This window comes from Xiphophorus maculatus, chromosome 5 (assembly GCF_002775205.1).
Source record: "Xiphophorus maculatus strain JP 163 A chromosome 5, X_maculatus-5.0-male, whole genome shotgun sequence".
Taxonomy (NCBI): Eukaryota; Metazoa; Chordata; class Actinopteri; order Cyprinodontiformes; family Poeciliidae; genus Xiphophorus; species Xiphophorus maculatus.
Window position 1 is genome coordinate 21,775,741 of NC_036447.1, and position 14,318 is coordinate 21,790,058.

The 14,318-nt window shown below is 40.2% G+C and overlaps 2 protein-coding genes across 2 annotated transcripts; both read left to right on the top strand.

The window, feature by feature from the left end:
• Nucleotides 1–406: 406 nt before the first annotated feature.
• Nucleotides 407–12,415, top strand: mri1 (methylthioribose-1-phosphate isomerase 1). Its single transcript, XM_005805075.2, has 6 exons — nt 407–1,060; nt 3,077–3,300; nt 4,557–4,726; nt 4,804–4,980; nt 5,063–5,287; nt 7,417–12,415. The coding sequence occupies exons 1-6, from the start codon at nt 929–931 to the stop codon at nt 7,548–7,550; spliced, it is 1,062 nt and encodes a 353-aa protein (XP_005805132.1). The 5' UTR covers nt 407–928; the 3' UTR covers nt 7,551–12,415.
• Nucleotides 12,416–13,314: 899 nt separating this feature from the next.
• c5h19orf53 (chromosome 5 C19orf53 homolog) lies at nt 13,315–14,170 on the top strand. The gene is made up of 3 exons (XM_005805074.3): nt 13,315–13,465; nt 13,735–13,790; nt 13,872–14,170. The coding sequence occupies exons 1-3, from the start codon at nt 13,375–13,377 to the stop codon at nt 14,016–14,018; spliced, it is 294 nt and encodes a 97-aa protein (XP_005805131.1). The 5' UTR covers nt 13,315–13,374; the 3' UTR covers nt 14,019–14,170.
• Nucleotides 14,171–14,318: the final 148 nt, after the last annotated feature.

A 14,318-nucleotide genomic window follows, 5' to 3' on the forward strand; every position in this document is an offset into this window, starting at 1 on the left:
TCTAGTTGTGTCTTGAATACACTGACAAAAATGCCAGACAAGAAGAGTGTTTTTACTTTAAAGCATTAAAAAATTTAATTTGGGCCTGGAGTTTATGTCTATTCAGATCTTGTGCACACTTAGTTTTATTTATAACTGGCCCAAACCAGCTGGTTTTGATTACATTTCCTAAAATCCAAGGGAAAAAACATACCGTATGCTGGTTTGTTGGTCTGATATTCCTTATTATTGGAAGTAATATTCTTATGATCTTGCACAGAATCCGTGGGCCAAAACAATAAAATCTGAACCAATAATAGACTCATTTTATCAGGCTGTGCCCGCTGTTGTATGGGGGGTGCTGCTGGTTCTTTGGTGTTATGCAAATAACATGAGTGAGTGTGAAATTTCCCCAGACAAAAGGGGGGGATGGTGCAGCCGGGAGAAGAGCAGCTTGATAAAATTGGACAACCAGCGGGACTCTGGTGGGCGTGGATCCGGAGCTGAGGTCTTCCTGCTCGGCTGAACACGTGGTTCCGTGTCCGCCTTCAGTTCCTGTCGGTGTGTGGAGGGTTCCAGTCCTGCCGTCAACTCTTTTTTTTTTAAATTGCTTCTTAACAGCTAGAGGAGACCTTCTGCTGCTTTTTTTTTTTTTTTCGTAGCAACACCGTCTCATCCTCTTCCTCCCCGTCTTGCTACACTTGCCTCCCCCACCCCTGCACTCCTCTTCCTCCTCTCCTTGCGGCGCCTCCCGGGACTCTTCCTCCGCCAGGCCGCGGTCACTTCAGCGTGGATTCGTTCCGACACGGAGAGACTGTGTGTGTGTGTGCATGTGTGTGTGTGTGTGGAAGAACCTGAACGTGATAAGAGCGTGTATACCCCCCTAGCCCCTCCTTCACCACCTCCTCCTCCTCCTCCTCCACTATCATCCTCCTTCATTTGTTCGGTCATGACGCTGGAAGCGATCCGCTACCGGTCCGGGTCTCTGCAGATCCTCAACCAGCTGCTGCTGCCACACCAGACCGTCTATGAAGACATCCGCTCCGTGCAGGGCGCCTACGAGGCCATCAAGTCCATGAAGGTAGGCTCGCCTCGGTGCCTGCATGTGGCTGGTGTCGGCTCTTTTGTGCTCCCGCCGCCGCACACATGTGTCTCTGACGGCCTCTACCATATTTTATTGTTGTTGTTGTGCGTCCAGCTGAAGCCGCAGCGTCCCCGGCTACCGAAACCTGTCCTCCGTTCATAGTTTTGTTATTATTATTATTTGCGTTTGTCAAGTGCTTTGAAGCCACCCTTCTCCCTTTCTTTGGGAGAGATTATTGATGAATTATTAATGACCTTTGCCAGGGATTTTTTTTTTTCCTGTGCTGCATTCAATGACACCTCCAGCTAGTCCATTTCTGCGTTTTTGCATTCCCGGCATGTATAAAAATGTGACCATAAATGCGTCACATAGAAGTTCCTGGAGATTTTCTGAATTAAAGCGCAGCAGTTATTCACTCTTTTGTCTCACCAGCTACACACACCGAGCAGGGAGTAGTGGGGCTGATCCTGGGTGGGTGGAACCGAGGAGTGTGATAGGAGCCAGAAGTGATCTCACACAGGTGCATTTTAATAAATCAGAATGCCTTCAAGGAGTTTATGTCAGTAAATCAGTTTATTATCCGGAGGGTGACATATTTGTGAAGATTTATTTCTGGTCGTTTTTGATGATTGGGACGGATTATTTAAATATAACAGTGCTAGTAAATTATTACGATGTAATGCACACAGTATTGCTTATACATTCAGTCACTGACACCCTAAATAGGGACAGTAAGCCACAAAAGTAAATTTATAACATGGATGTTTGGCGTGCTGTATATAAACGTATTAAAGGAAAGTTGAGTGGAAGAAAAAAGGTGCACCAGCGATAGGAATAACCACAGTTATGAGAGGGTTATGGAGTAAAGATCATTCTAATGTTTGAGGGAGCTTCTCAAGGTGTGGAGTCCAGTTGTGGATCTTAAAGAGCCTCGACATATCCAGGACATGAACTACAACTACTGCGTTACTAAATGGCTAAGGAGAGAAATGACCAAACTGTGACTCAGTGGCCTAATTAAATTTTTCAGAGGAGAGTATATCTTATATTTAATTTTAAATTTAGCTCCCAGAGTCTGGCGGTTTGGTACACGGACCTACTTTCTCAGTGATCCTGAAATTTAGGTATTAAAAATAAAAAAACTGTTTTATTGTTCTTATATTATCTACATTGAATTTTGGATATTAATTCGCTATAAGCCACAATCGTCCAAACTACTTGAAATAAAACCTTGCAATATATCATCCTGTGAGTAGTGAATCTATACAGTTTCTGCTTTTTGAGTTGAATAACTAAAGTTAGTTAACTTCTTGTGTATGCGCTAATTTATTGAGATGTCTAACGTCACCTTTTCTACCTAGTGTAGTCTCCTAAACTGCCAAAATTATCTACTATGTTCATCATTTGTCTACGTAATGTTAAATAAATGATGGCTTAACCTTTGAATATGCTGATATAAAGGGGTGTTAGATGAACTGCCCACATGAATAGTAATTGGAAAGACCCCAAATTTAATTCTGTTTCACTGGGTTGGTAACCTGAACTAAAAATGCCACATTATCACAGTCTTAACATGACTGAAAACAAAACTGTATAAAATGATCTGATTGCTCGGATGTTATTTGCATTGCTTGTTCTGGTCATTTAAAATGTATAACAGTGTTATTGATTAAATTTGTTGTTTTTGCTGCTCTGACTTAAGCAAAAAAAAAAAAAAAAAGCTTGAGGATTAAAAACCCACTAAACAAAGTTTTAAATGCTTATTGTGCAGGATGTCAACCTTGGTTTTTTTTGGGTTTTTTTACATTATTGGAGTAAAACTGGGAGCCGATTTTAGCTTTTATCAGTCGACCTCTCTGCTGCTTGGCTAGCCTGCATTCTGCTGCTCTACAGACATGCTAACTGTAGCTTCAAAACGGTAATGACAGATTTTCTGATCGCCACCGCTCTGACCAACACGTAGATAAATCTCTCAGGCTCGGCGTGACGACCGATCTCTCCCCCCCTGTCCAGGTGCGCGGAGCTCCAGCCATCGCCATCGTGGGCTGCCTCAGCCTGGCCGTGGAGCTGCGGGCGGGCGCCGGGGGCGACGACCCCGTAACCTTCATCAGGGAGTCTCTGTGTCACCTCACTTCAGCCAGGCCCACCGCCGTCAACATGGGCCGAGCCGCCCGCGAGCTGATGGAGTTCGCCGAGAACGAGAGCATGGAGAAGAACTCGGAGCAGCTCAGGGAAAGGTGGGCCGGCTGGTAGACGTCCTGTACGAGTCCGTTGTCACGCGCTTTCTCACGCGGGAACCTGGTGCTTTACGTCGATTCCCTGTTCTACTGCTGATTGTTTTCTGTGGCGATATATTAGGACCTGTTCTAAAATTAGGTGGTCTGCGAATAACCCGATATCTACCCTCATACTCTGCTGCAGAGTTGAGCTTCACTCAAAATCCAAATAAATGGAAGCTTGTCCAACAAGATGGCAGCCTTGGCGAGCCGACGTCATTCTGAACTGTGGAAACACAAGGAGGGCATTAGTGAAGAAAAAATCCAGATTTTCCAAAAATTAGATCTTAAAGAAATAAAAATTTGATGAATTGGTTTAGTAATTATATTTAATTTCCCTTTGGTATGATAAAAGTATTTTTGAATTTAACTGAAATCGGTTTATCACCCATCTCTACTTAACACTTGAACAGAAAAGCCCTTCAGGAAACTGAAAATCTGCAAAAATAAAACCTGAAATCACGTCGCACACGTTTGCGTGAAACCAGCAGAATTGAACTTTAGTGTGAAATTATTCAACACCAGCTTTCACCTTCCTGGATTCTCCTGGAGTAGCTACTGCTTTGACACACTCACTCATTCAGCACCAGCTCCAGGTGTGGGTCTGAAAAAAAAAAGGAACCTGTTAATGTTATCAGATTAATTTTCTTTTTTCTTAGATCTCAAATTGGTAGCTGTGAGCATTCCACTTGCCACAAAAACAAATTTGTAATTGCCACAGGAAATGTCAGCTGCAGATTATTTGTAGACATCAGCACATCAGATTTGCTTTAGTTAGAAAAATAAAAATCACTCTTTCTCCGTTCATTTGCTGGTAAATCCATTCCAATTATTTTACAGATGCATTTTTGTCTGATGAATCCCTTGTAATTGTGTCGTTGAGAGCCACACTGAAGCAGTTTTAAGGTTTTTGTGAGGGCAGGAAAGTCTAGTTAAGTGTTCGTTTTGTTTTTGTAGGAAAGGGATGTTATTTATCATAGATCCAAAACTTGAAAAAAATGTTGCACATTTGCTGTATTAAAAGAGCAGACTCTAGTTTTCAATTCCTTTTAGACTCGGTTGGACACATTTATTCTCTTATTAAAACAGGATTTGGCTAACTTTCTTTCAAAACACTTTTATTGGACGGAGCAAAGTCGACTTTTCAATAAAAGACTGGATAAATTATTATAATAGTTTAGCTGTAAAACGACGTCGGTCATACTTTCACCCTGCAGTGTCATTTCATGGATCGAAGACATGTTGGAGCGTGACGTCAACGACAACAGGAAGATCGGTAACTATGGAGCCCAGCACATCCTGTCTGGCGTCCCGAGGGACTCTGTCACCGTCCTCACGCACTGCAACACCGGGTCGCTGGCCACGGCCGGATACGGGACGGCGCTCGGTGAGAGAGGAGCTTCGGATCCGACAGGAAGGAAGACTGTGGGTGTTTCCGTCTCTTAACGGCGGTTCTGTGTGCAGGCGTGGTGAGGAGCCTCCACGGTCTGGGCCGGCTGAAGCGCGTGTACTGCACCGAGACGAGGCCGTACAACCAGGGCTCCAGGCTGACGGCATACGAGGCGGTCGCAGAGGGCATCCCTGCCACGCTCATCACGGACAGCATGGCGGCCCTCACCATGAGGGAAATGGACATCACAGGTAGGACTCTTGAGGACGCCGTCTTTCATCCCATGACGTCCCATCAACCTTTTTGTCCTCCTCTTCCCCCCGTCCCCCTCAGCTGTGGTGGTGGGTGCTGACCGAGTCGTCGCTAACGGCGACACAGCCAACAAGGTGGGCACGTACCAACTGGCCATCGCCGCAAAGCACCATGGGATCCCTTTCTACGTGGCCGCACCCAGCACGTCGTGCGACCTGAGCCTCGAGAGCGGGCGGGACATCATCATCGAAGTGCGGCCCCCTGAGGAGCTCACCAGTATAAACGGAGTCCCCATCGCGGCGCCTGGTAGGAAACATGAACGTCTCAACTTATACGGGAAAGGGAAAGTCAGTTAACAGGATGTCGCAGGACTTTTTCTGTCAGAAAACTCTGACATCTTCACTGCATTTGTTACTGGAGACGGTTGAAGCTATTGAAAGCTAGCTAGCTGGAGTCTTTCGCTTCCATCATGTTTAAGTGCAAATGTATCGCCAGTTGGCTGGACGAAGTTGGTACATTTCTGTGGAGATGCAGGTCTGAAATTCCATTCGTAATGGCATTTAAAATGTCTTAAAAAGTCTGACATTTGAGTTGGTGACACCTGAAGAAACCCTGGTTAAATATAAAGTTTCTCCACAGTCCTGACAAAACGAAGGAATTTGCTTTTATGTCGGTATGTATGGAAAACCATGAAGGGAAACAATACTGAAAAAGAAAAGTTGCTTCTTAAAGGATAAAATCTGATTCTTAACGAAGGCAGCAGTTTCCACATTGATTCATCAGTTGGACATTCTTTCTTTGATTTGTTCAACTTTTTTAGCAAAAAAGCACTTTAGCCATCAAACTGCAGGATATTGACTTGCTGACTGAGTGCACACTCAATCAAAAATGTAAAACAGGCCAGTTTTATCTCTCCTTTGTCTGTATGAAAAACTTTAATTTCAGGCTCATCCGGACCTGTGGCTCTTGAACTGAATTGAAAACATCAAACGAAGCACCTGAAATGCTGTTCTCAGGAAGTTTGGCCTTAAAAGCTAAAAGAACCAACATTCACAAACTGCATTTAGTCTGGGATAAGCTTGAGCTCAGTCTTTTCATGCTGATGTCTCAGACTTTGAAACGTCTCCACATTTGAGTCGAGACTGGGGCATTTTTGTGCCGAGTTGCAGACAAAGCAAACGCTTTGATTAGGTTGAGCATTAACGAGGTCCTTAGAGGCAAAGTCTGTGTGAGGGGAATGTGTTTGTTTTTTTTTCTTTTCTTTAGGTGAACTGAGGACAAACGATTCAATTTATTACTTTCTCATTATGCTTCACTGACATCACGGTAATGCACCAATAAGGACAACAGACTGTGAGTGACAGACTGGTGCTTCTTCATTTCTGAGCTCTTTAGCTTTTCTGACAGTCGTGTTACAATTACAGTTTTAAAATTATTTCATTATAATCATTTGGCGCTTTGACTTGAATGCAGTTCTTGTCAGCCATTGGTCAGTATCTGATTGCATTAAACAATATCATGTTGCTTCTGTTTTCACACAAATATTTAGAAAGACATAATGTGATCTAGTTGTTTTTACATAGAATAGAAGAATTATAGCTGAAAAACTTCTAACATTAATACAGCTATGTTGTGTACCGCTGTTTTATGTCAACAGAGGGGACGGCGGTCTTGTGGTCTACACACCAGCAGAGCATTCTGGGATTTGTAGTATTAGCGGTGCATGCACTGTCAACCTGCAGACATTGGAAATCATCTAATGGGTGGAAAATAAATACACTTTGGTTTAAATCTGTCCCTATGCAGTATATTATAATCCATAAATATCAATGCTGTTTCAGTTTTAGAGGAACTTGTCAAGCCTATTTTTATTTTAATTATCTTATAGTTTTGATTCATTTTTTTATACTTTGAAAACTTTCAGGTTTTCTTGCCACGTTTTTGGAACCTTTACCTAAGGGCGTTCTCTGTTTATTTTTTTTTTCTTAAGAATAATCAGCAGTTGTGTAGCTACTACAATCCCACTGTTGCCAACTTAGCAACTTTTCATACTCCAAAAAGAATGGTATTGGTCAAAATTGTAATGACTGGTCAGACTTTTAAAAGATCGATAATTGGCGATCGACCAGAAAACTGCAATGTCGCGTGGCTTCGGATGAGAACACAAGTTGAAACCGCTCGACATTTGAGGGGTTTCTCCGATTTACGTTTTTTGTTTCACCTGTCTTAAAGGACTACAGGCGGAAGTTAGCCAGTCCCTAAATCTCAGAACAACGTTCCTGTAAACGATCCCAAACGAAGGAACTCGAACAGTTACTGAGTGCAGGAAAGACTGGCAATGCCTAAGAGCAGACATCTAAGTTAACCTAAAGGGGTTTTAATTGTATGCTCCATTTAAAAACATCAAAATAACAACCACCATTTCCTGACTGCAGGTATCGAGGTGTGGAACCCGGCGTTTGACGTGACGCCTCACCAGCTCATCACAGGAGGCATCATCACCGAGCTGGGGGTCTTCCTCCCATCCGAGCTCCAGGCAGCGCTCACTGGCCGCCTCACCGCTCTCTAAAGCGACCTCCCAGCGCCCCCTGCTGGCTCCGGTGCACCACTGCACATTCACGTCACGCTCTTCTAGAAAACACTCTTGTCTTCACGGAGGGTGCACAATTTGTGGTTTTACTTTGGTTTTAATCGATGCACAGTCACTGTAACGTGTCAGTGGTGCACTGTCTGAAAATATTTAGTCTCTTTGCCAACCGCAAACAAAAACGGAAACAAAAAAAAAAAAGGCGGGATTTTTTTCACTGCAGGGAGTTGAGAAGACGTGTGCAGTCTTCTTACTTTCGAATCCTTTTTCTGTCATCTTCACGTCTCATTTATTCCACAATTCATTTTCTGTTTTGTTTTTTTCTTTTCTTCCTTTTTAAGATTTTTTGAAACTTCTGCTTCTGCAGCCAACAGAGCTCAGCTGGACTAATTCAATTTGGCAAAATAAGCTTCTAGAGTCATAGCTGAGGCAAATGAAAGAAGTAAAATAAAACAAGGAGGACATGACTTTTCTCATAACATATCAGTCGTGATTTCCAGAATGCTGCTACCTACTTGTAAATATCTATTCCCTGCCGGTAGTGTAAATATGTAGAAAACTAACCTCTGCTAGTAAGAAAAAAAAGGTACTGCTATTTTAACCAAAAATATGGTTACTTAAAATCAAATTTGCCACTTAAAATGTTATATTAACATTTAATTTCAGTTATTCAGTGTAGAATTTTTTCACTATAACTAATTGAAATTAAAGATCGTAGATGTTTATACACAGCCTTTCTTGGTAAAATCATTTTTCTTTCTTTCTTTTTTTTTAACCAGTGCGTTTAAATATTTGAACCAATTGGCTGAAGCTTTTTTCAGGACATGGCATGTATTTATACCTCACTTCATGTCTTCATCTCACCGACTGCACTGTATTATATCACACATGTATACTTGCATAATACCTATAAACACACACACCTGTCCTGACGGACGGCTCTACTCTAGAGAAAAACACTCTGAGACTTGGGCTTTTTTTATATAATCCTAACTTTTTAAAGGAATAGTTCACTCTAAAATGGAGGTTTTGGTTCACCACCACCTCACCTGCGACTTCTCGTCAAATATTATTCGTTTATTACTCGTGAATTATGTGCAGTCAGTTTTTTTTACTTGGTAGCAAAAAGAGAGAAAACAGCCACCTGTGGCTTTAATTTTAATCTTGTTCACTGGTTTCTGTCTTTCAGCATAGTTTTGTACTTTAATGCCATTTCTCTGTTACTCTTTGTCATTAAAGACTTTTTTTAATGCAACGTTCTAGTATTAGTAAAGATGGACAGATTAGTCATTTTCTTCAGTTCATTAAGGTCTGACCTGCCAATTCCAGTTCTTACTGGTTCTTTTTTAAAATTATTTTCTAAAGACTATAAAAATAGAAAAACCTATGAAAAGTTTGCATTTTCAGATAGCGTAGATTTTAATCCAATTAAAATTGAAGCAATTACCAGCATTTATTCGCCAAAGCTGATATTCCCTAACCTTTTGTCTGATTTAAGTCTAAAAAAAGAACTTCTGTGAATGGATGTTCTTTTTGTTTGCATCTATAAACCGAAAATGGTGAGAGATTCTAATAAACGGATGCCTAATGGGCAGATCCACAGGAAATCTGGGGTTTAGGTGCCCAGTCCATACACGCATCGACTGGAATCAAACCCACAACTGTCTGAATGCAAGTCGACTGAAAATAACATTTTGAGTCACCAAACAAGTTGTAATGGATCATTTGAAATAAAAACACACTCTGGAGCTAACATGTAGCAATTTCCTCTACAGCTGATGGGTTAAGTAAATACAAAAAAAATATACTTTGTTCGATTTAATGAAGTGTTGAAACAAGTTGGGGGTTTTTTTTCCGGGTGTTTGAGCCGTCGAGCAGAGAAAAATAGTCCGATTGTGGCAAATTAATTAGTGCATCAATAAGCTAATGTTGCATTTACAAATTACTAACAAACATGATCAATCGAGATTAAATTTGAATGCAGTTTAATGGAAAATACATGTTACCTTCTGTTCCTTTAATACAGGAGTCTGATCTCTGCTTTAATACATTTTCACTAATTTGGCCAAACAGACTGTAGAGCCGATGGAGGACAAAAAACAGGTGTGAGTGGTAGACGCCTCTGTCTTTATGTGGATCTGAACTTTCCTTAAAACTTTTCCTTATTTTTGTTTTGTTTTTCTTTTGCAATGTTTGTAAAAAAACAAAACAAAACATTGCAACCAACACAGAAACACCATCTGCAGTCTGAATGTAAAGCCTCTCTCTCTCTTTCCGCCAGACACGTTTCAGTAGGCGGGCTTCAGACTCTGTCACTTCTTGCCTTTCTTGTTCACTTCAGAATGTGCTTCAGCTGTTTGGATTCAACCCTCCGCTTAAATTTAACTGATGTTTTATTTTGAAGTCATGTATAGTTCTAAACCTGATGGTGCGAAGCATTAAGAAGATGATCTTCTCCATAGTTATTGTACGATATGTTTAGACTTGGCATATTTTCGACAACTTAAGATCAGGTAGCACTGATATCATATAGAAAAGTTAGAGAGATGTGGTAAAGATATATTTCCAAATTTTCTAATTTTATATTTGGCAATACAGTGAGTGCATAATATTTGCTGACATTAGTCAATTTTGAGCTAATTTACTGTGTTTACCTTATCATGACACCTAAAGATCTCTGAACCCAACAACTTACCTGATGTGCATACGTGAATATTTTTAACGGTTATTCAGAAGTAGTTGCAAGTTTTCCCCACTTCAAGAGTGATTCGGGTGCTGAGAAATCCTTTGACGCGTTCAGCTAGTGCTGCAGTTCCTACCTCCCCCATAAAGCTGCTTGGTGTCGACAAAGAGGTCAAGAGTTTCAGATGACTTGTGCTCAAAGGTCATAAAAATCCAACAAAGTGGGGAAAGTCTTGGGAAAATTAGGAAATTCGGGGTCGGCTTCAATTTCAAATTCAGTATCGTCTCCACGCATATAAAACACTGCAGGAATGAAACATTTTTCTGGTAGGCTGTATTTGTAATTGGAGGTTTTTTGTGTGCATATAATCAGTTTTAATGCATCAAAATCAGGGAGGATGAAATGAGGATAAATAAAATCTATCACTTAATGCCTGTCAGCCATTTTGAGTCTTCAGAAAGGTTACATATAAACCATTTGGTTAATTTTCTGAGCATTTGTCTCCATGTGTGCCACTGTGATGTAGTTTATAGAAGAGGGGGAAATGCTATATGTATATATATATATATATATATATATATATATATATATATATGAGAGATCAAACACTACGAAGTGTAGCTTTTATTTTAACAGCTTGTGCTACCTTTGTCTAATCGATTGCTAAAAGGAAAAGCATGGGTTCACTTGTTTCTTGCTTTTACTTTTGCAAATGATTTGAACATTGCAAATCATGTCAGAGCAATTATTAGATATATTTTCCCTTAAGATCTCAACATATCTGAAAGAGGCTGTGAGAAAGTTGCTTTCAACAAGCAGAAGCTTTTACTTTTTATGCCCAACATAATTTCAGGTATCTAAGTAGGCTTTTCCTTTCAACAAAAAAAAAGAACAAATAACTTCCTCTAAGTTTGCTAGAAGTTGTTTTGCTAGACTTTTTTTTATTGAAAACCAGCCCACTGTAACGCTACAGGAAGACCAGTATCAATGGCTTCATTAATGATTAACACAACATACTTTAGACAATCAGCCTGTTGCTGTTTCACCACACACAACTGGAAAAAGTTTTGACTACATGTGAACATTACATCATTTTTTAAAAAAATTAAATGGAGGGGGACCTCTAGACCATAACCCTAATCTTGTACATTTTTGCTGTTCTCATATTAACTTGCAACTTTAATTCACCGTTTTTATCCCAAAAAAAAAAGATGATGAAGAAAATAATCCATTGTTAATCACTGTATGTATCACCTGATTGAGTATATGTTATTAGAAAACTGTAAAGTTGCCTCACTGCGTTTTTCTCTCCCATTAAACCTCACACATAGAGATGGGTTACATGTGAGCGTAGGAAACTTTAAAGCAAATGCTTGTTTTCTGTTCAAGACACGTTTCCTGGGGCGTTTCTATGACAATGCTCCACACGTATGTAGCAGCTATGAGGCCATTAGATCCGTCACAAACAAAGCCCTGTCTTTTTCTTTTTAAGCGGTACACGGTCTCTCCGTCTGTCCACGATAATTATACCCGTCTCACTGTGTTCCGTTTTCATTTCCTGGTTCTCATTGTGACTCTTTGTGAGCAGGCCATCAGAGCGCCATGCTGGGGAGGCTTCCTCAGTCAAACGCACTACCTCTCAAGCACCAGGCTGCAGCAGAGCGAGCCGATTTGAAGAAAACAAACCTGGACTGGAAGTTTTATCGGATCTTTATCCCAAAGTGAAGTGTTAATTTTGTGGCTAGATTCTGATTCAACTGCACTGTAGGCTAGCTTTTTTTTTTTTCTTTTTTTAAACATGTCCTGAAGCTGCGTCAGTACACTGCAGTGTTTGATAGATACACTAAGATGTTCTGGTGCCAAAAATCCAGAGTTTCCACGTTGACTTCACTGATTTAAAGTAGCTGCTCTTGTGTTATGAAAAAAGGAATTAAAATACATGGAGTGTTGTTCAGATGGCCTCTTTAAGTGCTAGTTTTTCATTGTTATTGATAATCACTTGATCTCTGTTTACGTTTGTAACGTGGAAATGGTTCCAAATTGGATTCTTCTTTTTTATATATAAATATATATATATACGTATATGAATATAAGGCTGTCATGAATGAAGAAATTTCTCTTTCACATCAATACAGAAAAAGAATAAAACCACAGTGAAATGGCATATTTTCCTTGTTGTCTTTTTGTCAGACAGTCAAAACTAAATTCACAAACGGGGACCAGAATGACTGTATACATGTATGTGCATGCCAAACTCAAAAAAAGTTTAAAACAATTTGTCAGTTTCCTTCTACATTAAAGTTATGCACCACTTTGTCAGCATTTTAAATAAATCACAATAAAATACATTGAACTTTGTGGTTGTAATGTAAAGGAAATGTCTAGAGTTATGAATACTTCTGCAAGATACTCTATGTTACAGTTTAAAAGACGTTGCTCCAACCATTCAACTGAAATATTAACATTTAAGTGGAAAAAGTAACTGCTAATATGTGTAGTTTTACCTTTGGTTTCTTTACAAATCCTTTAGTGACTGGTTTTCAGTTTAAAAAGTCAAGTTGTGTAGTGCAGATTTACAATATTCATGCTAAGGTACTAAATGAAACAAACAGATGTTGGTAAGTGTGTCTTTGTTCTCATAGTGGTGTTTACCTTCAAACTATTGATGCAGATTTTCTCTGTTGTTGAATCATAATTTCTGAGATCAGAGAGCTCTTACTCTGGTTGTATTTGTCTGATAATAAAATTTGTTTAATCTGAAACATTTAAGGGTGACAAAAAGCAAAAATGGAAGAAATAAGCCAATGATGTGCCAACTACTGTACCTTTCAGTGTGTTTCTCACCCGTTCAGTTCACTGTTCATCAGACAGCATTCATCCCGATGATTGGTTGGGCTTTAACATTTCTGTATACATATAATTTAAAAAAATTATAATTTAAATAAAAAAATTTAATACATCATCCCACAGTTACTTTTTTCGAGAAAAGCGCAGAAAACTGTAAACCCTGGGATTTGAACATCTCCTGTGTGACGCCAGCAGGGGGCAGTAACCGAACAAAGACGGACGTAAAGCGCCGAGCTGTGACACGAAGAAGGAGTTTGTGTTCTTACTCGGTAGAAAATGGCTCAAGGCTCAAAGAAATTTAAGGCTCAGCGTCCTGGAGGGTCCAAGAAACACCAACAAAACAAACAAAAAGGACCGAAGAAAGGAGGTATGACTGTTGTGTCAATAATTCTAGTATTTTATGTCTGTGAAGTGAAAAACAGCCGGATATGAACTAAACATGTGACCAAACACGTTGTCTTGTAGTGAATGTAACAGTCTCTGTGACATGTATTTGTTTTAAACCGTTTCCACAGTTGATGTTACTCTTTATTAGCTTAGTGGTAAAGATTTGTAGGATGTTACCCTCTTATATTGAAAAGCAAACAGTAATTCAACATAACGATGTTCACCTACATCCTTCTATTTCTTCTAAAGGGAGGATTATTGCACCTAAGAAGGCTCAAGTAGTTCAACAACAGAAGCTAAAGAAGGTGAGAACATTCTTCAGTGTGAACATTTTGATCTCACTGAGGTTTCTTAAACATTCATTTCAACGTTGCCGTTTCCTGAAGGGCCTGGAGGTTGCCATCAGGAACAAGATTGAGCAGGAAGTGACCCAGAAGGCCAGCTCCTCCCTCCACAAGCCCCTGGCTGTGGTTAAAGGTGCTGAGGGGAAAGCAAAGCCCGCCGCTGCCCGCCCTGGAACCAGCTCCAAATAGGAACTACCACCTCTGGTCTCACTTTAATGGATCCTCTGCTGGGGCTGGAGAGAATTTATTCAAACAGAGTTTGCTGTTTTATGTTCAGCGAGGTTCTGTCCCCCTTCAGTCACTTTACTGTTTTTGTACAATTAAAAAAAAGGTGAGATAAATGCTTTGTGCTTCTGTTTTCCGTAACAGAAGCACATCCAGGCTGTTTTCAGCCTGGATATTTTAATGTTTACAGAAACGAACATGCACACATACCTGAAACTAAAATAAAACCAATCAGAATAAAGAAGAATGACCTCTGATGGTAAA